The sequence below is a fragment of the Apiotrichum porosum genome, assembly GCF_003942205.1.
Source record: "Apiotrichum porosum strain DSM 27194 chromosome Unknown scaffold_5, whole genome shotgun sequence".
Classification (NCBI taxonomy): domain Eukaryota; kingdom Fungi; phylum Basidiomycota; class Tremellomycetes; order Trichosporonales; family Trichosporonaceae; genus Apiotrichum; species Apiotrichum porosum.
In genome coordinates, this window is record NW_021167112.1 from 1,110,977 (window position 1) to 1,136,611 (window position 25,635).

At 58.2% G+C, this 25,635-nt stretch overlaps 7 protein-coding genes across 7 annotated transcripts; 6 read left to right on the forward strand and 1 right to left on the reverse strand.

Annotated features, from left to right (window-relative positions):
- Positions 1 to 425: 425 nt before the first annotated feature.
- Positions 426 to 2,233, forward strand: EHS24_007689 (uncharacterized protein; the record flags this gene model as incomplete). Its single annotated transcript, XM_028623034.1, has 4 exons — positions 426 to 831; positions 890 to 1,930; positions 1,981 to 1,991; positions 2,084 to 2,233. The coding sequence occupies 4 exons, from the start codon at positions 426 to 428 to the stop codon at positions 2,231 to 2,233; spliced, it is 1,608 nt and encodes a 535-aa protein (XP_028476927.1).
- A 1,478-nt stretch (positions 2,234 to 3,711) lies between these two features.
- EHS24_007690 (uncharacterized protein) lies at positions 3,712 to 8,432 on the forward strand (the record flags this gene model as incomplete). Its single annotated transcript, XM_028623035.1, has 5 exons — positions 3,712 to 3,772; positions 3,835 to 3,930; positions 3,971 to 4,165; positions 4,386 to 4,579; positions 4,617 to 8,432. 5 exons carry the CDS (start codon positions 3,712 to 3,714, stop codon positions 8,430 to 8,432), a joined length of 4,362 nt encoding a protein of 1,453 aa, XP_028476928.1.
- Positions 8,433 to 8,641: 209 nt separating this feature from the next.
- On the reverse strand, positions 8,642 to 10,797 carry EHS24_007691 (uncharacterized protein; the record flags this gene model as incomplete). Its single annotated transcript, XM_028623036.1, has 9 exons — positions 8,642 to 8,872; positions 8,979 to 9,202; positions 9,245 to 9,445; positions 9,490 to 9,616; positions 9,652 to 9,851; positions 9,974 to 10,051; positions 10,098 to 10,269; positions 10,313 to 10,383; positions 10,440 to 10,797. The coding sequence occupies 9 exons, from the start codon at positions 10,795 to 10,797 to the stop codon at positions 8,642 to 8,644; spliced, it is 1,662 nt and encodes a 553-aa protein (XP_028476929.1).
- A 1,602-nt stretch (positions 10,798 to 12,399) lies between these two features.
- Positions 12,400 to 13,861, forward strand: SCS7 (fatty acid alpha-hydroxylase; the record flags this gene model as incomplete). The annotated part of the gene is made up of 5 exons (XM_028623037.1): positions 12,400 to 12,439; positions 12,491 to 12,718; positions 12,880 to 13,641; positions 13,714 to 13,771; positions 13,828 to 13,861. 5 exons carry the CDS (start codon positions 12,400 to 12,402, stop codon positions 13,859 to 13,861), a joined length of 1,122 nt encoding a protein of 373 aa, XP_028476930.1.
- Positions 13,862 to 15,493: 1,632 nt separating this feature from the next.
- Positions 15,494 to 16,065, forward strand: EHS24_007693 (uncharacterized protein; the record flags this gene model as incomplete). Its single annotated transcript, XM_028623038.1, has 2 exons — positions 15,494 to 15,979; positions 16,018 to 16,065. The coding sequence occupies 2 exons, from the start codon at positions 15,494 to 15,496 to the stop codon at positions 16,063 to 16,065; spliced, it is 534 nt and encodes a 177-aa protein (XP_028476931.1).
- A 430-nt stretch (positions 16,066 to 16,495) lies between these two features.
- Positions 16,496 to 17,068, forward strand: EHS24_007694 (uncharacterized protein; the record flags this gene model as incomplete). Its single annotated transcript, XM_028623039.1, has 2 exons — positions 16,496 to 17,014; positions 17,066 to 17,068. 2 exons carry the CDS (start codon positions 16,496 to 16,498, stop codon positions 17,066 to 17,068), a joined length of 522 nt encoding a protein of 173 aa, XP_028476932.1.
- Positions 17,069 to 19,814: 2,746 nt separating this feature from the next.
- On the forward strand, positions 19,815 to 24,365 carry EHS24_007695 (uncharacterized protein; the record flags this gene model as incomplete). Its single annotated transcript, XM_028623040.1, has 4 exons — positions 19,815 to 20,213; positions 20,312 to 20,596; positions 20,635 to 20,732; positions 20,804 to 24,365. The coding sequence occupies 4 exons, from the start codon at positions 19,815 to 19,817 to the stop codon at positions 24,363 to 24,365; spliced, it is 4,344 nt and encodes a 1,447-aa protein (XP_028476933.1).
- Positions 24,366 to 25,635: the final 1,270 nt, after the last annotated feature.

Consider the following 25,635-nt stretch of genomic DNA (forward strand, 5'->3'; position numbering starts at 1 on the left):
AAGTGTGCAAGTGGACGGGTTTGTGGGAGATGCGGAATCACGGAAGTGCTGGTCGGAAGTGTGACGCGGATGGCCGCTCGGGTAAAGAGAGCACGCTGGCGGCTTTGGCTGGCGCGGCCGGTCATTACAAACCGTCTGGCCAGTCCCCAAAGGGGCATTACCAGGTCCCGCTTAGATCTATGGATCTTGTATTTGGGCTCGCTTGAAACGACCGCAGACTCTGTCATATTGAACGGCCTAGTCGGGTCGGCGTCTATTCGGCTCGACCTGACAGGCGAACGAATCGTAACCGCTACCGCATTGCATGCCCCAGTTCTCATTCACTTGCTCACCACTCTCTACTCTCGCTGCTTGCCCAGCAAAACACACACGGCTTTGGCCTCCCCTCCCCCCTCCCCCGCATTCTTTTCCCCAAATCAGGCAGCATGTCGGCCGCTCGTTCCCTCCTCCGCGCTCTCCCCAAGCACGCCGCTGCCCGCCGCGCAGTTGTCGCTCCGCGAGCCCTCCACCCCGTCTCGGCACCTGTCGTCGCCGTCCGTCATGCCTCGACCATCCCTCCTCGCGCTGAGCAGTTCACAAAAGTGACTGCTGAGCACGTCAAGGCTCTCCGCGGTCTCCTTGGCTCGCCGAGCAGCCTCATTTCCACCCTTGACGGTTCGGCGACTGTTGATGAGCTCGTCACTTACAACGACGACTGGATGAACAAGTACCACGGAAAGGGCCAGGTGGTCATCAGGCCCAAGTCTACTGAGGAGGTTTCCCGCGTGGTCAAGTATTGCTACGACAACAACATTGCCATGGTCCCCCAAGGTGGTAACACTGGCCTTGTCGGTGAGTTGCTTACATTGCGATAAAAAAAAAAGTTGGGCCGGCACTCATTCTTAACCAGGCGGCGGTGTTCCCGTGCACGACGAGGTTGTTATCTCGACTGCCGGTCTTAACCAGGTCCGCTCGTTTGACCCTGTTTCGGGCACCCTCGTCGCCGACGCCGGTGTCATTCTCGAAGCCGCCGACAACTACCTCGCCGAGAGGGGCTTCATCTTCCCCCTCGACCTCGGCGCCAAGGGTTCGTGCAACATTGGCGGTAACGTCGCGACCAACGCTGGCGGTCTCCGTCTCCTTCGCTTCGGCTCGCTCCACGGAACGGTGCTGGGCCTCGAGGTCGTCCTGCCCGACGGTACCATCTGGAACGGTCTCAAGACCCTCCGCAAGGACAACACTGGTCTTGACATCAAGCAGCTCTTCATCGGTTCGGAGGGCTCGCTCGGTGTCATCACCGCGGTCTCCATCCTCTGCCCCCGCCGCCCCAAGGCTATGAATGTGGCTGTCTTCTCGGTTGAGTCGTACGAGGCCGTCCAGCAGGTCTTCGCCGAGGCCAAGTCGCACCTGGGTGAGATTCTTTCGGCATTCGAGTTCTGGGACGCGCAGGCCTACGATGTTGTCCGTCACCACAAGGCGGAGGTTGGCGAGGAGGTCCGCAAGGTCTTCGAGACTGAGGGTCCTTTCTACTGCTTGATCGAAACCGGTGGCTCCAACGGTGACCACGACGAGGAGAAGCTTGGCAACCTCCTCGAGGACCTCGTCACCGAGGGCAAGGTGCTTGACGGTGTTCTCGCCCAGGATTCCACCCAGTTTGCTGGCCTCTGGACCCTCCGTGAGGGTATCCCCGAGGCATGCGGTAAGACTGGCTCGGTCTACAAGTACGATGTCTCGATCCCTGTCAAGGACATGTACTCGGTTGTTGAGAAGGTCCGACTCCGCCTGCGTGAGAACGGTCTCCTGACTGGTGATGGCCAGGCCGAGGGCCCCATCAAGGCCTGTGTCGGATATGGCCACATGGGTGACGGCAACATTCATCTCAACGTTGTCGCCCCCAAGTACACTGATGAGATCGAGGCCGCCATTGAGCCCTACGTCTACGAGGTTGTTTGTGAGTGGAAGCACATTTCGTGTCAGTGACACATTAGCTGACTTTCCCAGCTGAGCTGAGGGTGAGTGACGAGGCTGCACACGGACTTGGGTTCTACGTCTTCATGTCTTTACGTTCTACGTCCTAAAGCCAATGCTAACGTGTTCTTTCCAGGGATCCATCTCAGCTGAGCACTGTCTGGGCCAGATGAAGGCTGGTGCCGTTCACTATTCACAAGATAAGAACTCGCTCGACCAGATGAGGCGGATCCGCAAGCTCTACGACCCCAAGGGTCTGATGAACCCATACAAGTTCATCTTGTAGTTGGTATACCCAGACAGTTGTTCGGCTCATGCAACACGTTGGCTCTCGGTGCGACAACGTACGCGCTGAATTTTTGAACTCATGTCCTAAATGGTGGGACAAGTGTGACGCTGCTAATGGTGGTGGCCTGTATAGGCAGGCAAGTCTGGGTGGCCTGCGCACCCTATACAATTCGCAAGAGCCTGCCAATGTGGCCCTCAAGCAACTAGGGAGGATGCCATGGTCAACCGACCACGCACAGGGGTGAACAACTACATGTGGGACCAGTTGGCGAGTGCCGCTGTGTAGGTACTGGTTAGTTACCCTTCCACAGGCGTACCACATGACGGGGACCTACACAGCCTGCGGGCGTGCTTCCGTGTCTGTGGCCACCCACAAGCATACCCACATTATCGTCTTCCGTTGCTGCATGCACACACTGTACTGTGTTTGGGCACTTGAATGACTCGTAATTCGGCCTGTGGCCTGTGGCGTGATCGCAGCTGCATTTCTCCAAATTGCAAGCTGGCCCGAAAATCTCAGCCACGAAGACACCCAAAAGGATGCGACTCAATCGCGTGTGCCTGGCCGTGCCGGTCAACCCCGTCTGCCTCGAACGTGTTTAATGTTGCATACCGCGCATCGTGGGTTGTTTTCAACTGCTCTCTCTTCACCATCAGTTACCAGTCCCTCAAACCGCGCTTCACCGGACCTCCTTGCCACCCCCTTTCCTCACGCCTCTAACAATGGCTCTCCTCGCAGTTGCTGACATTGCGCTTACAGGGTGGCTGACCGAACGCCACCCCCTTAACCTCTGCATCACAGTCTTATTGTGAGGGCCAACACGACGGGCACCACCCCGCATTCACGTTCTAAAGGTGTCAAAGCGACACAGAAGCGCACCGGCACCCCTTTGACGCAGCCTTCCATCACAAAGTCGAGTTGGGCCCATTGACCTTCAACAATGCCGGTCAGAGACCAGAAAGTAATTCCCATCACTGCCCCCTGGCCGTTTCGAGCCTGGCGGGATCCAGCATCCGAAAGACGCGTAGAAGAAGCAAACAACGAGCACTTAAGACGTAGGCGCTGAACACTGTTCTCCTCTACTGTTAATGATATCCCATAGCGATACTATCGATCCATTCCAACGCATTTGGGGTGAAGACATGGCCCATTCCAACAACGTCGGCCAGCAGGCTGTGCCCACCCGTTGGCCCGGAGCCAAGGGAACCCACACAATCCACTCCATCACCGAAATCCCAACACAGCTCGAAGCATCCCACACGTCCAGTTGTCACTCGGATCGCATAAGCGCTTCGACCCCCAGTGTTACCCGGTCCCAAGTCATGCTCCCCAGCTCGGCGGACAACTGCCGCAACGAACGGACAATGGGGACGGGTGCAGTCGGAGACGGCCTTGATCTTGGAAGTGATGGCCCACCGCCGCCCGATGGCGGAGTGGACATGCGTCCCGATCCGATTAGGGGTGGACAAGCAAGTATGCAGGTCGCTGAATGTACTCCCCGCTCGTCTCCTCTCGACCCAGACGTCGAATCGAGTGGTAAGTGCGCAGTAATGCAACGTGTTTTTGCTGCCAGAGCAATGTCACTGATGGCACCGCAGAACTCCTGGCGTTGCCCGGTATTATCGTTGCCCCCCACCCGGCGCCAGCGGGGCCAACCAACTTCTCTGTTGTTAAGCAAGCGTCACCTGGTGCAGGTGAGCCAATGGGATAAGTGTTAATGGTGCTGATATCCAGCTCCCAACGTTCTCGTCTCGGCGCCGTCGATCATTATGACCGACGGATCTTCACACCGGCTTGCCTGCGATGATGGCACCCGCAACGAGACATCTTCAAGCGAGAAGGGAAGTGGGCGGACGAGTAGTTCATCTTGTGTGACATCGACAACGGCTGGGCCAGTGACTCCCCAACGCAACAGTCCATACGTACCTGGTGAGTTGTTAAACTCGCAGAGTATAGCTAAACCCAGCTCGCAACTCGACCTCACCTGCTGGCCCGCAAGGCGTTTTTCTCCCTGCCTTTCCGTTCCGTTCCAAGCATGGCAGCACTTCTAGTATCGAGTATGCGTCACTCCGGCCACCTCCCACTCCGCCCTTGCAGTCGCGGCGCTTTGCTCCGGGATCGCCGGTTCATTCACCTGAACGTCGCCCAGCTCCACTGATGAGCTCGCCCTCTGGTCAGCCTCACCTTACGTCCTTCCACACCGACCTCTATGGCCTGATCGAAATCCCGCGATTCAAGAAGAGGGATCTTAACCTTGGTATCGTTCGCAAGGATGGCAGCTGGTTGCCCTTGGCGTGGGGTATGCTTTGGGCGTCGTCTGTGGGACAGACCTTGTTTGGAGTGGTGAGTTCCAGCGCTCTTATCATCAACTGACTATCAGTTTTTCGATGTCAACGTCATGTACACGCTGGTTCAGATTTCCCAGTACCCTGCCTACGGAACCAACACGCACCAAGTCTGGACATTTGCGACCATCGCATACGCTCTGTGCTGGGCCACATCGTTCTTTATTGTGTGGCTAGGTTGGGAGGTCGGCTACGAGTTCTGGCGCAAGTGGAGCCCGCATCGACCTGCTATTGAGCCTATCTATCGCTCGCTCCCAGCGAGCCTTCATCTCTCGCTGTGGTCTTTTGACCACTTCACCTTTTTGACGCACATCCGCCTCTCTGCCCTTGGAACGCCCCATGCCATGGATATTCTGCCTGAGACGGCCCATCTCATCGTCCAAACGGTCCCCGGATATCTGCCACTCGCTGCCCGCACCGCGATTGTCATCGCCGTCCTTATCTCGTTCTGGGATCCGGAGGCGTTAGTTCCTGGCGGCAACGTCGTGTCCGCTCATCGAGACCCTCACTTTTTCCTTGCGAGCAGTCCTGGCGCACTTGCGCCGTACGCCAAGGGTGTTCTTCTCACATTTGTTGTCACGGTCGGAGTGCGCACGCTTCTTATTTTCGTGTCGGCCATCATTCTCTGGATCTACACCTTGCACCCATTCGGTCTCGGCCTCGCCCAAGAACCAGGCTCTCCAGTGACGCCCACGCGCGACCCAGCATCTTGGAACACGCCGGCAAAAACCTGGAAGGAAGAAAACGAGCTCCAGTGTGCGTGGCGGGACCGTGCTCGCGCGAGGATTCAGAACGCGTTCGAGCTGTGCATCATCCGTTCGACACCGCGCACCCCCGAAAAGAAGCACGAAGAGCCCATGACCCCGACTACGCCTTCCCATTCGTTGGGGCCATACGCCACTCCTGTCGCTCTCCCGGCTCATCAGACAATGAATACGGCGCAAAATGGTGCCCTCGGTCCCATATGGGAAGAATCGCCTCAGCCTCCAGTCCGTTCCCCAGTGCCACACTCTGAGTCGTACTCTCCGACGTTGTCCCCAGTTGTTCATCGCGCAACAACTCGTCACGACCAACAGGACATTATCCACGGTCTCGGACTCTGTCCCTCCATTGCTGGTGTCGTTGCTGGAGCCTCGCAAATGGCCGAACAATGCCGCGAGCGCTCGCTCTTCTCCACTGAGGCATCGTCAACGACAACCGCATCTCTACCACGCGCGCTTCACCTGTCTAACGGTACCGACCTCATTGAGACGTCTGGCTCGGGCGTTGTGCCCAGCGGCAACATGCATCTCGCGGAAACCTCGTTTGTCAGCCGTTTGCAAGAACCAGTGACATGCCGTCAGCTCGCAGGAGTCATTCTGGAAGAGGACAAAGGTAACACCGACAAGGTTCATTGCCCTTCAGCTGATCAACTGGAAGAGCCTGTTGAGAGCGTGGTCATGTCCCAGACGTCACCTACTTCTCCCATTTCGCCACACCACTCCGAGAGCAGTGAGGAGCCGGTGGATTTCAGGCGCTTCCCCGACGACGAGGCCACGCCACCTCCCCGCTTCCGCCGCCCGAGGACACCCATGCCTCCGAAGCCGGTCACTTTGACAAGCTCCGAAGCTGAGAGCGACGAAGAGATCGAGGAGATTCCTGCGCGCCCTGCAGCTCCACCCTCGCCTGAGCCCAAGGTCAAGCCAAGGCCCAAGTCCAAGACAGACTACGTCGCCAACGACAGGATGTACCAACGTGCTTCAGAAGCCATGCGCCCCGAAAACAAGAAGGATACGTTTTACGAGCCCAAGCCAAAGGATTGGACATGGCGCTTCGACGACAAGCGTTTCCGAGGCAACGAGTCTCGTCGCCCTTGGCGCCCAAACGGTGACCCATGGATTCTCGAACAGTGGCGTACGGCAGACGACGTTGACCGCATGCTACTCGTGGCTTCACCTGCCGAGCTCACGGCCGGCGAAGAGGACAGCAACGACGCCGCGAATGTCATCTTGACAAACATGTTTATTGAGTCAGGTTCCATGACCCAGATTGAAGCCTACGCCTCGTACTGGAAGGATTACAGGGGCGGAACCTCGATTGGGGAGGCGATCAGGATGGGGGTGCGCTTCTGGAGTCTCCGCGAGCCGCCCGTTACGGCCACGGTCGAAGAGCTCGACGACACGCCAGAGCCAAGCCCGACCGCGACCTCAAGTACCGGTTCCGTCCCCTCCGTCACTGTCGCGGACATGCCAACATGGCGCCGGAGCGTCCTCGAACCGGCAGCTCGACGTGAAGATCCGACAACTTTGAGGGAGTCTGTAAGCGACGAGGTTGAGGAGCCCCTCAACACTGGGCTGCCCACCGAAGACCTGACAGACATGTTGGACGAACTGCCACCGGGGCGGTACGAATTTGCCGAGCTCACAGACATGGGCATCATCGACGACGCGAAAGACATGGTTGAGCTTGCGCCTCCTCATCGTCCTCCCCTTCCTGTTCCAGGATGGTACACGTTCGCTGAGCTACGCGAAATGGGTTTCACTTCTGTGGACATTGGTAACGCTATGGGCCCAAGGCTCGGTCCTCATATTTCGACGGCCGCCAGCACACCATCGCCTCCGCCACACCAGGATGACTCTCCACAGACGCCTCCTGCCCCGGCCGTTGAGCTGTTCTCTCAACCTACTGAGGCCTGTACATCTGAGTCGCGTAAACGCTACACTACGACGCTCGACTCGGCCGCAAGTGGTCATGAGCACATCACGCCACTTGGGCTGCCCATGTCCCAGCCAGCCTCGCCGACATTGCCGACAGCAGCACCAACATCACCAGTCGTCTCCGCCACTGCCATCGGTCTGCGAACATCGTCACTTGTCCCGGTGCCGCCGGAGTTTGGCGCCGTACTATTCGAGGTGGAACCTTCGTCCTCGTCCCCCGACTCGTCTTCCTCGTCTCCCCCTTCGCCTCCGCCTCTCCACCAGCGGACGTTGAGTGGTGGAAGTGGCACGGGATTGCCGCCACTCCTCGAGCTCCCCGAGGCTCTCAATACCACCCCTGTTCCTTTAAACTTTTCCGCCCTCGCCGACAGCCCGACCGACCACGAGCACGAGCAAACCTTAACAGACACACTCAGCCGCGGCCGTACCATCAGCTCATCAACGAGCGGCACCTCCTCCGCCCAACACCGTGCGCACCACCTTTCCGGCCTCGACTTCTTCATTCACCCGGACGAACTCCCCCACCCGCGTACCAGCCACGCAGGCGATGCGAGCCACGCGGTCCTCGCATCGCCAGTCCTTGCGGCCGCGTTTTCTCAACAACTGCACTCCGCTACGACCCCCATTGAAAGTGTTTTCAGCGCGCCGACCAGGTCGTACTTGTCGTCGCCGGCTCGGTCGCCTACAGGCGCTTCGGCCAATGTCGGACTCGGCGTCCCACGCGCCTCGAGCCCAGGGCCCAATGTTGCGGCTTTCCAGACTGCCCTCGCGACGCTCACGAAGAACAGCGTTGCCAACGGCCCGCAGTCTAGCGGTACCGCCACCCCCATACCGGCTCACAACCGCAATGGAAGCGCAACTGCGGCCGCCCAAGCCCGTTTCTCTCGCGAGTTGCAATGGGCCGACCACCGCCACTCTGGAGAGGTCCAGTCGCTGCGCATGGGGTTGGCGGACCTTCCGTGCGACCAACATCAACGGCATTCGGGCGAGGTCTCGTCGGTCAGGCGGACGGGTGATGGACTTGACGATGACCATTGGTCGTTCCACCGCGCGTCCGGCGAGTTTGTCCGTGACCGGCGCGGGGAGGGAGACATGCCAACGCCGAGAGACGGGCGGGCGTCCATGTCCTCGACCATGGATGCTGAACGCGAGTAGAGCGTAGTAGAATGTTGTACCACATACATATTAGAGAGAGCCCCCTTATGCGATGCCACAAACTTGATGCCTACGGTCAATATGAGCTTGAAAGGCATGATACATGATAATGTCCGTAAAACAAAAACAAAGTCCTTTGCTAACCTTATGGTTACACGAGGGTTGTCTACATGGCCTCTAAATGGTCATGAGACATTCCGGTATACAGGTCACTCGTCGTACTCCTCCTCAAACGTACACTCTTCAAGTCGCTGCAGCTCCTCGTCGGAAGTGGATGCGGTGTCGGCCATGACGCGCTCGCCATAGTACATGCTAGGCACGGACACGAGGCAGAAGACCAACCAGACGAGTTGGCGTTTGGCCGACATTGCAGATGAAGAGGTTGTAGCAAGTGAGAAGAAGGACGACACAATGAACGGCCCGATAGCGCGGCCAATAGCCTGTAAATGTTAGCAACAAGGCTTATCAACGTGCATCTGAGATGACCACAACAGGAAGGGACTGTACACGGCCAGCTGTGGAGGCGGTAGACGGCGCGTTACTCACTGCCATGCTGAAGGTTGCGCTGTTCGCCATTGCCAGGTACTCGGGTCCTGGGATAGAATCGAGGACGATTGTGTCCAGGAGTGTGGAGGCAAAGTCACCGACTCGACGGAGGATCATCTGAATGCCGAGAATTGTACACGCCGACATTGGCATGTAACCGGTGCGGTGGGAGAGTGCCCACAGGAGTGGAAAGAGGGTCACAGCCAAGGGATACATGAACAAGCCTGTGTCGAGTTAGCAACACGACTGAATGCCGCGTCACTCACAGATACGCAGAAGATTGGCTTCGCTCATCGATTTGTGGAGGATGGGGAACATGAAGATTGTCATGACGATTGACAATGCCGCCGATATCGACAGGACCACACCGATTTGCTGGGTCGAAAGTCCGAGGCCACCAATGCTCTTGCCCGTAAAGGCAAAGAGCGGGAAGAGTGCCTCCCAAGAGAACATGACACCATTGTTGACTTTTATCAGTACAAGCATGGCAGCCCTTGAAGTCTGGACTCACGACCATAAAGAATCAAGACATTCTGGAACTTGGGGTACGTAAGAAGGTGCTTGAGACCGCCGCCCGAGTTAGCTTTCTCGGCCTCGTACCGGTGGGCACTGGTGTTGCGTAACCGAGGTGGGAGAGTCTGAGGGTTAGCTCGCCACGAATACGACCACTCACCTCTGGGAGCCACAAGTACGCAAGGAAGGAAGCAATCCCGCCGACAACAGCTGTTACAAGTGACGGAAGAAGGTAAGGCCAGTCGGCAAACAGGGTCCACGACTCGGAGAGGAGGCGGGGGACTGGACGCGAAAGGAAGCCGCCGACAAGAGGCGCAATGGTCACACCAATGGTGAACGCGGGGGAGAAGAGAGCAAAGCCTGAGGGGTCAATATGGTTGACCTTGTACATGGAAGCGCCACTTGACGTGGTGTTGCTTGGGCCATCGGAGTATTGAGGCAACGGCGGTGGCGGCGCCTCAACAACAAGAACAGGTACCTACCTTTGATACGGTTGCTCTTATCGCAAAGCTCGCCGCACATGGTCCGCGAAATGACACCTGCGCCAGCAAGCAGACCCACTGGTTCCGTCAACATGGATTGCCTGTGAAGGGGGAATAAACGCACAAGCTCCGCGCAGAACGACTGTGCTCCACGGCGAATGCGCAAAGCCGAAGATAAGGGCGGAAACCCCCCACAGCCCCACCAGGGGGACGAAGACTGTGCGCCGTCCAAAACGATCCGCAAGCGGGGCATACAGCGGTGCGGCGATGGATTCAGTGACCATGAGGACCGATTCCTGCTGCGTCAGACGCGCTGAAAACAAACGAACGCCTACTCACGGCAGTGGCCGACCAGATGCCGACCTGCTCCTCGGGGACGCCAAAGTCATGCATCATCTCGTTGATGTAAGCTGAAAGCGGTCAGTTGTGGGGAACGAACAAGAAACGGGGGTTTGACTTCACGCACGGAAGATGACGGCAAATATGAGGCCCTCAGCCACGCGCGCGATGCAGAGGGGGATGATGGCGAGCACAGGTACAGGAGTCGCCTGCGTCCGCTGTGGGCCGTACAGGTGTGAGAACGGTCCAGAGAGGGGATGTCCGTGGGGCGTTGTTGGCGTTGTGCTCATCTCGGACACGGCGCTGGCGGGAGTCTGAGGCGGGGAATACACCGAGGTGTCAATGCCATACGCATGTCGCTGAGCGAGAGCAGCAGGTGCTCTCTGGAGGAGGTTATCCATCGACATGCCGTGTGATGAGCGTGCGGTGTCGGAGAGGGGGGACGGCCGACGTTGAGCCGCTGGTGCGGCGCCAAGAGTCGCCATGGGGACACTGCGATAATCTAGGGTTGGTGGAGAGGGGATCTATGGATCTCTGGCCGATCTCAAGAGCGTGTACTGTACTTTGTAGGCCTCGGTCTTGTCTGTTGTATGCAGTGTATGTGTAGTGGGTGTAGTGTGCAATGCGGCCAGGTGCGTTTCGATGCAAATGAGTGGCCGAGTGTGAAAACAGAAGCAGCCATGAGATTCCTGCGGCACTTCTTTCGTCCTAGGTCCTGCACATCTGGACAAGCGCGCCGAGAAACGGCCGTTCCGGGGTTGCAACGGGGGGAGCCGGGGGTGGGGGGTGCGACGCGTCCAGCTTGGGCTCTGACACCCATTTTGCATGCGTCTCCCTGCCCAGCATATGCCGCGCGGGGCCATGGCCCCCCCGGGTCGTCAATTCACACCACGCCGGCTTGCGCGCTTGCAGGTTTGGATGCCGAACAAGGTTGACGGACGTTTTGGCGCGCGCAATGTGCCTGGGGGCCCCAGCCTACCTGTCCCCTGGTGGCCTGGTGACCTGCTGGGCTCTCGCCATGCACTCTGCATCTACAGAGTATGCATGCATGCACGCACAGGCCGGTACGCTGGTGCACAAAGCACAGAACAAAGTACGCGAATGATAGATTCCTTCGTTTGAAGCGGAACAAGCTCACAGTGGCCAGTGGCCAGTGGGGCAGCACTTTCTGGGATCAACAGCAAGACAACCAAAAATGCCCACAGGCCACAGGCCAAAGGAAAAGAAACGAAAAACGGCGACATTGAACTGACCTGCGTACTTGCAGCCATCATGTTTAACCGGATTTAACCAGCATCAGCTTTCTGTTTGTTTGCTGCGCATGCAACACAGGTACACAGGCCCCACGAGATACCAGTATACCAGAGGCGGTCGTCGAGCGGATCGAGTGGATCGTGAGCCGCACATGGCAGAGCCTGCGTAGGGCCGTAGGGGACGCGCATGGCAAATGGGTTTTACGTAAAGTCTGCTGACGCCTGCATTGGGTGCTTGCTGCATACGGAGACACGTCGACTCACAACGAGCCTGCACGCCTGACGGATATGGGAAATGGCCGGCGCCCATAGTCCTCACCAATTCACCAAGTAGTTTTCTATAGCTGAGCATGCTGACAGAAAAGCCGCGAGTGTGGAACGCGGTAGTGCAGTAGTGTCTACGTGCTGGCATGTGCGCGGGCCGTCCGTCGGGTGCACGTGGTTGATTAATAAACAGCTGTAAACCGGCGGATTAAAAAAAACTGCCGGCGGGAGCTAATGCCCTCGGTCGTCCCACCGGGCGCCCAGGCGCCCAAGCGCCCATGAGATCACCGCCCCCCGCTGGCCGCCGCCGCCTGGCACACGCGTCGCCACTGGCCCAGTCGGCCCGTCGTCGTCGCCGCCGTCGTGTGTTTCTTGCCATCGTCGTCCTCTTTCTTTGTCTTCCACTCACCCTTGCGTACGCCGGATCCCTCCGACCCGTCACTCTCGTCTCATCTCATCTCCTCTCTGTCCCTCTCTACTCCTCTCATCGTCGCTCCTTTAAAACAAACAACACCCACACACCCGTACCCGCCTCCTCTCGCTGCCCCCACCCTCCCTCATTCTTTCACAATGGGCGCTCGCATCTACGCTCCCGTGGAGATTGCCCAGCGTAAGTTGCCACCAGGGGACAAATCAGCCTCTTAAGCTGACATTTCAACAGACAAGACACGTCAGTCATGCTGGGTCACCATGAAGGGCAACGTCTATGACCTCACGCCTTTCCTCGAGGACCACCCCGGAGGCGACGACATGATCCTTGCCTACGGTGGCAAGGATCTCGGCAAGGTCATGGAGGACCCCACCGAGCACGTTCACTCCAACTCGGCCTACGAAATGATGTCCGAGTTCCGCATCGGCGAGCTCGGCGGCGCAACCTCCGTCTCTGATGGTGAGTAGACGTGTGATACGCAGCGCTGCGCCGGGAGATTCTGGCCTCCAATCCGTGAATGGCATTCACCGTATTGTTGTGTTTAGCAACCAACATGCCGTTGCCCCTCTGCGATATCACGCGCCAGGTACCATCACAGACCACATATGCTGACATGCCAGACTGGGATGGCGATGAGAACTTTGACCCGAGCGAGACCAACGTCACCTCGGACTTTTCGCAGAACAAGTTCCTCGACCTTTCCAAGCCCCTCCTCATCCAGGTCTGGAGGGCCCCTTGGTCCAAGGAGTACTACCTTGAGCAGGTTCACAACCCTCGTCACCTCAAGGAGTCGGCTCGTCTCTTCGGCCCTAGCTTCCTCGAGGCGTTCACGCGTACCAACTGGTATGTGGTGCCCATTTTCTGGACGCCCATCACCCTTTTCCTCGTGTACCTTTCGCTCCTTCAGTTCACCGACAATTCGATCCTTGCGGGTGACGTCCTCCAGTTCCCCCTTGCTCTCGACCGTCTGCCCACCCCCAGCATCTCGGCCTGCTACAAGACGACCGCCTGCTTCCTCCTCGGCAACTTCATCTGGACCCTCCTCGAGTACGGCATGCACCGTTTCCTCTTCCACGTCGACTACTACCTCCCGGACCGCAACTGGGCGCTCACCCTCCACTTCCTCCTCCACGGCGTCCACCACTACCTCCCCATGGACCGCCTGCGTCTTGTCATGCCACCTCTCCTTTTCTTTGTCCTCGAGACGCCGTTCACCAAGCTCGCCCACTTCCTCTTCCCCAAGGCGATCGCCAATGGTATCATCTCTGGCGCTTTTGCCTTCTACATCTTCTACGACTGCTGCCACTACGCTCTCCACCACACTCGTCTGCCCCACTACCTTGCCGAGCTCAAGCGCTACCACCTTGCCCACCACTACAAGAGTAAGTCTAAAAACTGAACGCCGTGGGCGGCAGTTCCAACTTGTTTCCTGTCATTGTGCTGACGCTTTGCAGACTACGAGAGGGGCTTTGGTGTTACCTCGCCCGTGTGGGATTGGCTGTGTGGCACTGAGTGAGTAACGGCGATGCGATGAGCTTGCGAAGAGGTCAGGTCGCTGACATGTTCAGGTTCGACAACTACAAGTGGAACTGGAGCAAGTAAACGAGGCCGTCGCAGACGGCTATTGTCGTCGCGAACAGCTATGTAGTCATCTAATAATCACCTGTTACCCCATACCCAAGACCTGGCCGTGCTCCCGGCTCATGCATAGACGCGAAAATTGCCTTCGATTCCATGAAGAATGGCGCCGATCTGTGCAGGTTGCAACCTTTCTCTTGCTGTCTGTCTACGTCCCGTTTTAGACCTAGCACCACCCACCACTTACACGGAGGCAGCAGAGGACGAGCGAACAGAGTGGGCGGTGTAGTACACCGGGTGTCTGCACATTATTGCTACTGTCGCGAGCATGGCCACAGCAACCGCCTCGGGGACCTGGGGCTGAAGCAACGAAGGGAGGCACAATACATATATATATACGCGAGGCAGTAGAATTGATAATAAACCCACGAAGTCTCGGTCGGTATATAGCGCTCCTGTATCGAGGTCTCGAAGAAATGTGGCGATAAACAGCGTTGGTTAGCCAAGCGAACCACATACCTACCTCCGGGAATGGCACGCGCTGGAGACCCCATCCGCTTTCTTAGACACAGTCAGTGAATCTCTTTGCTCTGGTAGAATTCCCTCATCCTGATTGATTGCACGCATGTCCGTGCTTTCGCTTTTCGTATGCAATAACAAGCAAAAAAGCAGTGCGCGGAGGATACATCTAGTTGCTCTTTTTATTGATTAATTTTGTTGGTTTTGTTCCCGAAACGCCAATATTGTTGGACCGATTTAATACAGCACACACATACATATCTCCTACCGCTTTACCTGCATCCCGAGCGAACAATGTGCAATACATGTGAGGAATACCGAACTAGAATCCAGAAGGTGGGCGACGGGTTGGACGGGCAAAGATCTTCTCAAAGCAGTCAGCAATCAAAGGCCAGATTAAAATCTGCCCACAAAGTCGTCATACAATAAGCTACTCTGTGTTGTGTGGAACCCACCAGCTTTTCCTATGCGCACATATACATTTCTCTCTGATATACGCAGCCAGAAAGTCCCCTGCCTCTCACCTGCCTCATATGGCAACCCAAAGGCACCTGGTGAACGGGGTCGATCGGAATCGCGACTCACCCTGATGTTACTTTTGGCAAGTGGTGGCAAGGAAGACGAAGATAGAGTGGTGCTAAACGAAAAAGTGATAATGTCTTAACGCAATGGGAGATGTTGCTGTGGAAATTGGGGTCATGGAAGATAGGTGTGGTGAATAGTGCAAAAAGATGGAGGAGAATCGTTACCACGGCGTGAAGAAGACTCTGGTAATGGAGGGATCATCTGGAACGGGCTGGAAGAGGGCGCATATGCTGTGCTTCTCACGGACTGGACCCATTGTTCTCACCACAGACGGGTATGACTGACGAACACAGCGGGAACTGTTCGCGCTGTTACCACCACCCATTCCACGTCGACATATCTGTTGGCCGCTGGCGCCGCTGGTGAGTTGGATTCACCGCAGTCACGTCGATGCTCCCAAGTGCCACGGATATTTCGTTTCGCTTTCGACAGGAGTGACTCCACTCCATGCATTGGCTGTCCGACCTCCTGTCATCCCTTCGTCACTTTTACTGTCCTACTATAGCATAATCAACACCCTCCCAGGACCCAGCTGACCCCATTCACAGCACCATGTCCACCACCTATCGCAACACCCGTGGCAAAACCATGGGCCCCAGGACCCACCCACCCCAAGAGGCCACAGCCACCGCCCACACAAACACGGACACAACTGGCAACAGCCCCAACCCCGACACCAACGTGACTTCGACGTCCATTCACGCACCCGTTGCTACCACTTTCACTGCCTCGGGCGTCTCTGGCACGCTCACCGCCGCCGAGCACATCAACCTCATCACGTCGTGCGTCATGATCGACCAAAACGAACGCATCATTTCGCTCCTTTCCGGTCTTGTGCTGGACAAGTACGATTTCGTCCCGCCTGAGAGCAAGCCGAGTCCCGATGTTGCAGCGCTGTATCGCCACGTTGAGAGTCTTAGGTTTGAGGTGCCTCGTACTGGAGCTGGAACAGGAACTGGAGCGACCAACGTCAAGGGCAAGGGGAAGAGTGCCGAGCAGGGGCAGACGTCCGATGTGGAAATGGAGGCTGGGCCATGGGTCGGTCAGTTGTGCTCAGACCACGGCTGACTCTGCAGCGTTACAAGTCAAACTGGCCCGACGACGAGGCCAGCTCGTCCGAGTGAGCGAGACTAGCGTGCGTTCCTGTGTACCACATGTTCATTCATACTCATGTCCACTGTATACATGTAACACGAGAGACTGTGCCGCCGTGTGCTTGTGAATGAGTGGGAGGGCCAGCGTGTCCGCTCCACTTGTCTGTGTCTGTGCAGAGGCGCAGAGGGATGCAGCGATCAGCCCGAGTTTAAGAACGAGCCCATTGTGTCAGCGGCCAGCGAGGCCAGCGGCGAGTGGAGCCAGCAAGGTTGCTACATAGCTGCGAGGAGAACATGCGCCCAACACTGTCACATGCGCATGTTGTTCCCCCCCCCCAACTCGTGTCAACACTCACGCAGTCTGTGATCTTTGCTCTAGCATCCTCAATCCTCCTTTATGAGTTCACCACCTTCAGGTAATGAAATAAACACCCTTATAACCATCACTCACACCCCAGCAATGTCCTCAGCGGACACCCATCCCCAGATGGAAGTGCTCAGCGACCACTCCCGCTTTGAGTCTACAATCATTTACCACTCGGCCATTGCCGCGGCGACCAACAGCGTTCTCGCGAACCAGCTCGACACGGACACGCTTACTCCGGGCATGGCGAGCATGATCTTGGATCAAAATGAGCGCCTCATTGCTCTTCTGTCCGACCTTGTGGAACGCAAGGACGCGGCTGACAGAGTCGAGAGGGAGCGCCGGCAGAGGGACAAGGACAACAAGGGAAAGAGGGGTTCAGTGCGCTTTGTCGATCCCAGGCCTGTTTCCATGCCTCTCCCTCAGTCTCTGTCTGTGACTGCCGCATCGCCCAAGGCACAACAACGTCGCCAGCACCGTGTGGGGTCGTTTTACCGTCGTATGGTGGACCGCGTCACTGTCAAGTTCCACAAACACAAGGGCAAGACGCTCAAGAGAGAGGCGGGCAAGGACAGGGCTGCGTCTACCTTGGACAAGGAGGACTTTCTCCGCTGGGTGAGGTGGAAGTTTGAGATAGCGTTTGACGATGGCAGCTAACCGCCTCAGTGATCAGTGAGCAGTGAGCCCCCGCTGTTCGTTTCTTGGGTTCGCGAAACACACGTCCGTCTCCCCGGAAGGCAGAGCCCTTCGCAAGCAGACAATGGCGCAAGGTGTATGCATAGCTGTGCAGAATCATGTCACTACTGACCCGTTCGTGGACTGTGCGTGTCTCCGATTCACAGCGTGTAATGCGCTGACGAGACCGGAGCCGGCGTCCACAAGCGAAAAAGTCTTGGCCAGGCTTGGCTGGTGGCTCCTGGCTGGTGGCAAATTGGCGGGATGTGTATGCAGGTATTGTCCCCAGCCCACAGCCCACCTGCTGGCCTGCTGTCCCCTTGGTACCTACTTGGACCGTACAGTACATCTACGCGCCTGACCACGTATGGTCTCTTTCAAGCAGCAGAGAGGAGCCTCACAAACAATTTGCCCGCGTAGGCTCTTGATTTTCCTGCAAATGCCACCTGGAAGCAACACAGCCGAGCCACCGCCAAAAGACCCAGAAAGCCGTTGCCTGTATGCAGAGGCTCAAAAGCAGTCACTACCAAGCGTCACCGTGTCAAGGTAGTTCTCGATCCCCGAGAGGCCAGCAGCAACATGGACGAGCCTCGGATCCGGTGCATGCTTTTGACTCGGACGACCACAGGTGCAGTGATGGCCGCTGCCACCCTGAGCGTAATGGGCTGCCCGGTTGTGCCGCTCCTACACCTCTCCAGACGTCCAGACATGAAGTGATCGCGTCTTGCGCGGTCCCTCTGCCAACAGCCAAGGACCAACGGCCAATTAGGACGACGACCTGTGTTGAGATCTGGACTGTTTTGAATCCTGTGGGTCCACAAGGCTTCCCGCGTTGGACCCGGGGGGCCGGTAGAGTGGGTTGACGGGAGATCGCCGTTCAGATATTCAGATCCCGGCCAAACACCTAACACAAGCAAGACCAAAGGCCGGGCTGCCGAGTGTATGCTTGTAATGCAGACGGCTTGTAGTGAGCAAGCAGGGGGGAGGGACCGAACTGTGCGTACAGCATGTAAGTATGCTGTTGCTGCTGATGCTGCTCTTGTACACTTCAGCTTTGTGGGGGCTCCAGCTCCCCACTCGTCTAGCCTTTGAGCGGTGCGGAGTTGACGACCTTTGTGGCTTTCGTTTGTGCCTGCGTATGCGTGCTCGCGGCGACACACTGTAGCTGTGTGACTCGCACGTTTGCACCATTGGTGTCTCATGCCTCCCCAAACCCGTATGTCAAGTGCTTAGAAACTAGGCAAGGCATTGTCCTGGGCCCAAGACAGTGGTAAGAGCAGGGGGAGTGGGACAGGGGAGTGGGACACGAGAGGAACAGCAGCAAGAACCCAACCGCGGGGGGGGGGGGGGCCTTAGGTCTGCGTGTCCGGCGTGGCCAACAGAGACTAGGGAACTAGAGTACTTATACAACATGAACACGCCCGTGTCGCACAGGAGAGAAGCAAAAGGCCAATGTTAACGTCGAAGTGATGTGATAGGGGTGTGTGGGGCTGCACCGATTGAACGATCACCCATGGGAGGAGAGTGTGGTGTGATGGAGCGATGAAGAGTGCGTATACCTCTGACAAAAGGAAAGAAAAAAAGAGTAAAGAAAAGAGACAAAGCAGAAAGCATAATGCAGCCATGCAGCCACAGCATGGGGGGCACCGAGATCCCACACCCAGAGCGCCAGAGCGCCAGAGCATGGCCCAGACAGCAGCTGGCGCAGCGGGCTGGCAGCATCATCATCATTACGCGGGTGGAGCCGACAGGCAGACCGAGAAAAAGAAGACGGCCAGTGAGACGGAAGCAAAAGGGGGTCGACGAGTTGGCCGAAAGAGTCACCTGGTGGTGGGTGGTTGGCCTGGGTGGTGTGGGCGCGCGCACGCGGGGGGGGGGGAAGGCTTCCTTCCCTCTCTCCCACCCCACACCGCCGCCGCCGCCGTCTTCCCCCCCCCGCGGCCCCCGTCCCTTCCTTCTCCATCCCCCTCCTCCATCCTCCATCCTCCATCCTTCAAGTCGCCCTCTCCTCCCCGCCTCCCTCCCCCCTTCTCCCTGCGAGCATCATCACTCTTCACACCTCTCTCCTCCCCATCGCAGCAGCAGCAAGCCGCCCATCGGCTCTGCTTGTACTACCTTCCCCACATCGCACACCACCACACATCGTTCGCGCTCAGTCTTTTTCGCCTTTGCCTCTCCCACCGACACTGCCATTAGTTGTGCGCGCGCGCACAGCGAGAGCGTCCTTCTTTTCCCATCCTCGACATTGACGGGCAACACATCCTCCACGCTGTCCTAGTCGCTCAATCGCACTCCCATCCCCCCTCCCCGCCGCCCTCTTTCACGACACCACCAGCAGACACGTCCGTGCACCGAACCCTCTCCCTCCTCCGCTCTTGCCGCCGAGAGAGTGTGCCCAGGTGACCTCATCCAACGCCGCCCTTCCACCTCCTCACCCTCCATCTCCAACGCACACCCCCCCCGTCCTCCCTCACACGAGCACACCTGCGTCTACAAGCATCCATCCACATCACCCACTGTCGCACAACAACTGGCCTGCCGGCTTTGTTCGTCATCTCTGTTCCCGACACTTGTGCGCCCGGCCTCCTCCGCGAGTCTTTGTCCCATCAATCTCGCTACGGCCCACGACAACGAACATCGTCCTCGCACCCCTCACCCCCCACCTCCCCGCGAGCACTCTTGCACTGTTCCCCCCCCCCGCTCCCCCACGTGCCCAACCTGGCACTAGGTCTCTGTGACCATGTCCAACTTTGGCCAAGGCTTCCAGAACAACTCGTTTGATCCCTCCCTCCTCTACGGACTCCCCAATGCGGGCGGTAACGGAGTCAACCTGGGCAACTTGGGCAACCTGGGAAACGTTGGCAACGTCGGCGATGCATCCCAACAGGTCCAAGGCTTCAACCTCAACAATGTCAACCTCGGCGGCGTGTCTGGCGTCGGAAACGTCGGTACTGCCGCCGCCGGAGGGACACTCCCACCAGGGTGGCTCAACTCGTTCAACAACCTGCAGTCCCAGGCCGCCAACCAACTCAACCAGCAACAACGACCGCCCAACAACGCCCAGAACCCACAGCTTGCGGGCATGTCTCTGATGGCTAGCTCTGGGCAGCCCAATGATGGCCAGCGCCAGCTGGAGATCGTGAGTGGTGGAAGAACCGGGGGAGAGAGAAGGGCGCGCGGGGGGATTTGGAAAGAGGCACGGAACGTGGCTTTGCCAAGCTGACACCCACTGTTCAGTTGCGTTCTATGCAAGCTGTCCGCGCCAACAACGCCGCTGCGGCCACGGGCGGCAACAACATGTCACAGCAAAACTCCAATGCAATGGCCCAGCAGCTGCAGCAAGCCCGTGCTCAACTCCAGCGCCAGGCCGCCATGCAGCAGGCTCAGCAACAGCAGCAGCAGCAGCAGCAGGGAATGGGCCAGCAGCAGCAGCAACAGGTCGGCCAGCCCCAGGAGGGTGTCAACCAGCCCAACTATGCGGCCATGGCCATCAAGGCTTCCGAGGCCATCATGAACACAAAGGTGTGTACAACACACACAGCTGTGCTGACTTGTGGCAGGATATCGTGTCATTACCTCCGCAGACCGTCAACAACTACATGTCCCTGCTTGGCAAGCACCCCGAGGCCCCCGAAGTGCAGGCAGCAATGCAGCGGTTGTGAGTGTGATGGGAGCGATGGGAGTGATGAGGAATGAAACACACAGTGTGCTGACTAGTCTCTCCCTCAGGCAAGCGGCTCAGAATGCCAACAAGAATGCCGCCGCGGGTGGTATCAACTTCTCCAACGCCTCCTCGTTGATGGGCAACAACAACGCCGCCAACCTTCAACAGCGCCAACAACAGCAGCAGCAGCAACAGCAACTGCAACAGCAGACTGGCATGCAGCAGGGCAACCTGCAACAGAACCAGCTTGCCGCTGCCCAACGCGAGCAACTGGCCAAGCGTCTCCAGCAGGCCCAGGCCCAAGGCGGACCGCTCAGCGCCCAGGCTCAGCAGCTGATGGCAATGACTGCCCAGCAGCGCGCTCAAGGCCAGCAGCCGCGTCTTCCCTCCGGCACCCCCAACCTGCAGCAGCTCAACATGTTCCAGCAGAACCCTATGCTCGCCAGCAACCAGACAGTCCAGCAGACCCTCCTGCAACAACTCCATCAGTCTCAGCAAGCCCAGCAGCAGCAGCAGCAGCAACAGCAACAACAGCAAAACGTGGCTGCCCAGCAGGCGACCCAGAACCAGGCCAGGCAGCAGGTCACTCCCACCCAGACCCCGGCCCAGCCCCAACAGACGACACCCCAACTTGCCTCAGCTCCCCAGCCACAGATGACCCAGCAAAACGTCGCAACCACTCAGTGGCAGGGCCAGACGATCCCGCTCCAACCAACACCGATTCGCAACCCTGGTTCTCTGCCGACCGAGGACGAGTGGCTGCGCTTTTTGCGCAACGTCAACAATGACCAGAACTTTCAGTACCCGGTCATCTTGGGCAAGCAGGTCAACCTCTTCAAGCTATTCGCCTACGTGTATGCGTGCGGTGGCTACCGCGTCTTTGACCAGCAGCCCGTGGACAAGTTTTGGGGTGTGGCTGCCGGCACTGTTGGCTTGAACACTGGCAGCGCCGAGATCAACGGCAAGGCGGTATCAGAAATCTACCATCGTCTCCTCATCAAGATTGAGGACATTTGGACTGCTAGCCAGCGCGGGAACGGAACCGCCAATGCCAACAATGGTAACCAGCAGCAGCAACAGCAGCAGCAGCAGCAAAATGCCCAGCAGACCGCCCAGAACACCCAGCAGCAGCAACAGAACACGCTTCAGCAGGGTGGTATGCCACAGCAGACCCAACAGACCCCCCAGCAACAGCAGGCTGCTAGCATGGCCCAGCGTCTCAGCCAGTTTACGCCCCACCAGCAGCAACAGCTTAGCGGCCTTATGGCTCAGCACCAGGCCGCCCAGCAGGCCCAGGCGCAACAGGCTCAACAGCAGCAGCAGCAGCAGCAGCAACAGGGCACTCCGCAGCTCCAGCAACAGCAAACTCAACAGCAGCAGCAAGGCCAACAACAGCCCGGCCAGCAGACCCCTCAGCAGACGACGCAGCAACTCCAGCAGCAGCAGCTCGGACAAGGTCAACCCGGCCAGGCGCAGATGCGCCCCGCCATGCCCAACGTACTCTCGGCCGACTTTATGAACCAGCTCGCCAACAACCCCAACCTCGTCATGACCGAGGAGCAGCGGAGGATGATCCAGAGCGTCCAAATGCAGCGCATGATGGCGCAGCAAGCTCAACAGGCTCAACAGGCTCAACAAGCGCAGCAACAAAACAACCAGCAGGCTCAGCAGGCGGCGCTCGCGGCTCAACAACAGCAGCCCCAACAGCAGCAACAGCAACCTCAGCAGCAAGCGCAGCCTCAACAGGCTCAATCGCAGCAGGTTCAGCCCCAGCAGCAACGCGTGCCGACGCAACCCCAAGGCCAGCCTCAACAGCAAGGTCAGCAACAGCAGGCTCAACAGCTTCAGCCTGGTGGTCAGCAGCAGCCCCCTCAGCAAGGCCAGGCTCCTACCCAACAGCCGGGCCAGATGAACGCCACCCAGGCGCGCTTGGCCGAAATGGTTGCGCACATTCGCCAGCGCGAGTCTGAACTCGAGGCCAACTTTATGGCTTCGCGCAGGACGCTTCCCGAGATTCCCGCCGAGCAGCAGGCCGACTATCAAAATGTGCTCGAGGTGCTTGCCAAGCTCGTGACTGAGGCCAAGACCAAGAGTCCGCTGTTTAACATTTTGGCCAACAACGACGAGGACAAGATGAAGTTCCAGACGCTCCTGCAGCTGTCGTCCATTTCGTCGGCGATCATCAACAAGGCTCGCGCCGGTACCCCGATCCTCAGTTTGAAGGAGACGGACGGTATCCGCATGAAGCTTCAGGATGTCCTGCGCGGCGCCGTCCAGCACCTCCAGGCTGCCATGAACGACCAGCGTATGCGTCCGCGCATGCAGCTCCTCACCACGGAAATGTCCAGGGCCAACGCCGCTGCGTCTACAATTGTTTCTGCTCATGCCGCGCAACAGCAGGCTCAGCAGAACAACAACAACAACCAGCAGCAGCAGCAGCAGCAGCAGCAACAGGCTGCCCTGCAACATGCCCAACAGCAGGCTCAGCAGGCCCAGCAGTTGGCTCAGCAGCAGGCGGCTCAACAGGCCCAGCAGGCCCAACAGGCTCAGCAGCAGCAGCAGGCTGGGCCCCAGACTGGCACGCCTCAGCTCTCTGGTACACCGATGCAGCACGCGGCCATGCTGAGCCCCGAGATGGTCAACAACCTCATCAAGCGCCCGCTCAAGCAGGAGGACCTGAAACCTCCCCCTCCCCCTCGCTCGCGCGGCAAGGTCAAGGTCGAGCCGTCACCCAAGCCTATCAAGGAAGAAACCCCGCGCACCCCGGCGACTACTGCTGGTACCCCCGCTGGTGAGATGACGACGCCAAACTCGACAGCTGCCAAGCGGCCGCAAAAGCGCAAGGCGTCGACTGCCACTCCCAAGACTACGAAAAAGGCCAAGGGAGACGACAAGAACGAGGCCAGCCCCGCGACTGGAGCCACTCCTGGAGCGATGCAGGCGCCAACCCCGACGGCCGGAGCCGACACTGCGCCCGCGTCTGGTCCATCGGCGGCGTCTACTCCTGCAGCCGCGGGATTCACCGGCAACGCGCTCAGTGTGTCTCGCGCCACGCACGCCGACTACTTTGCCCAGCAGCAAAAGGCTGCCGAGGCCGAGCGCGAGCAGACCGCACAGTTCTTTGCCGCCCGCAACGCCACGGCCAACTTTGACGGTGACCTGTCGGCGGCATTCAACCTCTGGACCGAGGCACAGGCTGCACCCGCGATGCCTATGGGCCCCGGCGGCCCTGGAGGACTGGGTGAGGCCGCTGCGACCCTTGGCATTTCATCGGCAGCCGACGACGCCCTGGCAGACCAGTCATGGCACGACTTTATCAACGAGCAGAATTTTGATCCGGACGAACCGACACCACTGTTAACAAGATGTCGGTCTCTTGATACGGATCCCGAGTGCAGCCCCCGCGATGCCGACCTGATCGGTCGCTCCCCCCTGGTGTCGATGCACCACATTGGTGGTATGGGTATGCCCCAGCAAATGATGGACAAGTACGCTGCCGCTGCCGCCGCCGCGTCCGGTGGCGCTGCGGCACGACGCGTGCCCCTCATGAGCCCTTCCGCACAGCCGTACAATGGCATGCTGTTTGCCGACCACGACGATGGGGTCGGATTGGAAGCGTTCATGTAGAGTGAGCCCAGCGAGCATTCGAGGCCCAGCGCGTGAGCTCTCGACGACCACCCCATCAGCATTCAGCATGATTCTGTAACGCAACGCCAAAGCACTGTACCGCCACAACAAACGATTCGATCCCACCATCATTGACATGCCCCCACACCCACGGTTTCTTCCTCCATCTATCAGGTTTCCAACTCGTTTTCCCATCGTGCCCTTCCCTTTATCCAATCCGGTTCTATTTTTTCTCCCTCTGGTGTACCATGTGTAATCTGTAATACCTCCCCCGACCAACCCTCCTCCTCCCCGCTCTCTCCCCCAATCCACGATTATGTGCGGCCTGGTGCGACAAGCCACGACGACCGACGCTCTCTTCATCGAGCGAGCTGAAAGAACGAACATGGATCAGGACCCACCCAAAAGAATTAAAAAACGAAAGACAAGCCGAAACAAAGCCCCCAAACGCGTGCGCTGGCGGCGAAGTAGTAGTTAGTGTGTCTGTCTACCTTTGTACCTCCCCATAATCTAGCCTCCGCGATCTAGCGAGATATGCAGTGTGCACGAGCGAGCAAAACCGAGTTGTGAAGTGGGGAGGAATACATTTGAATCGATTTGTCTTGGCATGGCGGTGTGGGACGTGTTTGTGGCTGTGAGGGTGCCCTAATTCTGGACGCGTGTACCCCAACAGCGCGCGTATTCGTTCTGGTGTGTGGTGTTGAGGGAGGCCCAGGAAATGAGATATAGGCAGTGCCCCATGGTACATGGTTAAATGAGTGTTGCACTGTAATGCATGCATAACCGGCACGGACCAAAGCACTGCAGCAGCAAGAGAACGATCCCAAGGTACCACCACCACGGGAATGAAAGGGGCGCCGGCTAGGATGTTGCGTTCCAGTGGCCAGTGTACAAGTGTTCCTCTCCGTTCTCATCTGGCCATCTGGTAAAGCTCGGTCTCTGTAGTTACGTACATAGTTCCCAGGCACACGGGGTGTCATATATGGTGGAGCCAACCCACGGGGGGGACTGGAGATCTGACGAGTCAGTGACCAGTGACGGCAGGGCAGACGGTAAGGATTGGACGATGAGACGTGACGACGAGGTGCAGTGCGGCAAACACGTGCATGTCGATGGATCAATGGCGGACATGCGAACGGTAGTAGTAGAACAGATGACGGATAGAGAAGAAGGGAACAGAGGGCGGTTGTGTTCTTTAACGACGAGCAGAGCTCCAGAGCAGGTGCAAATGCTCCAAAGCAGGTTGGTGCTGATCAGACATGGGACGTTA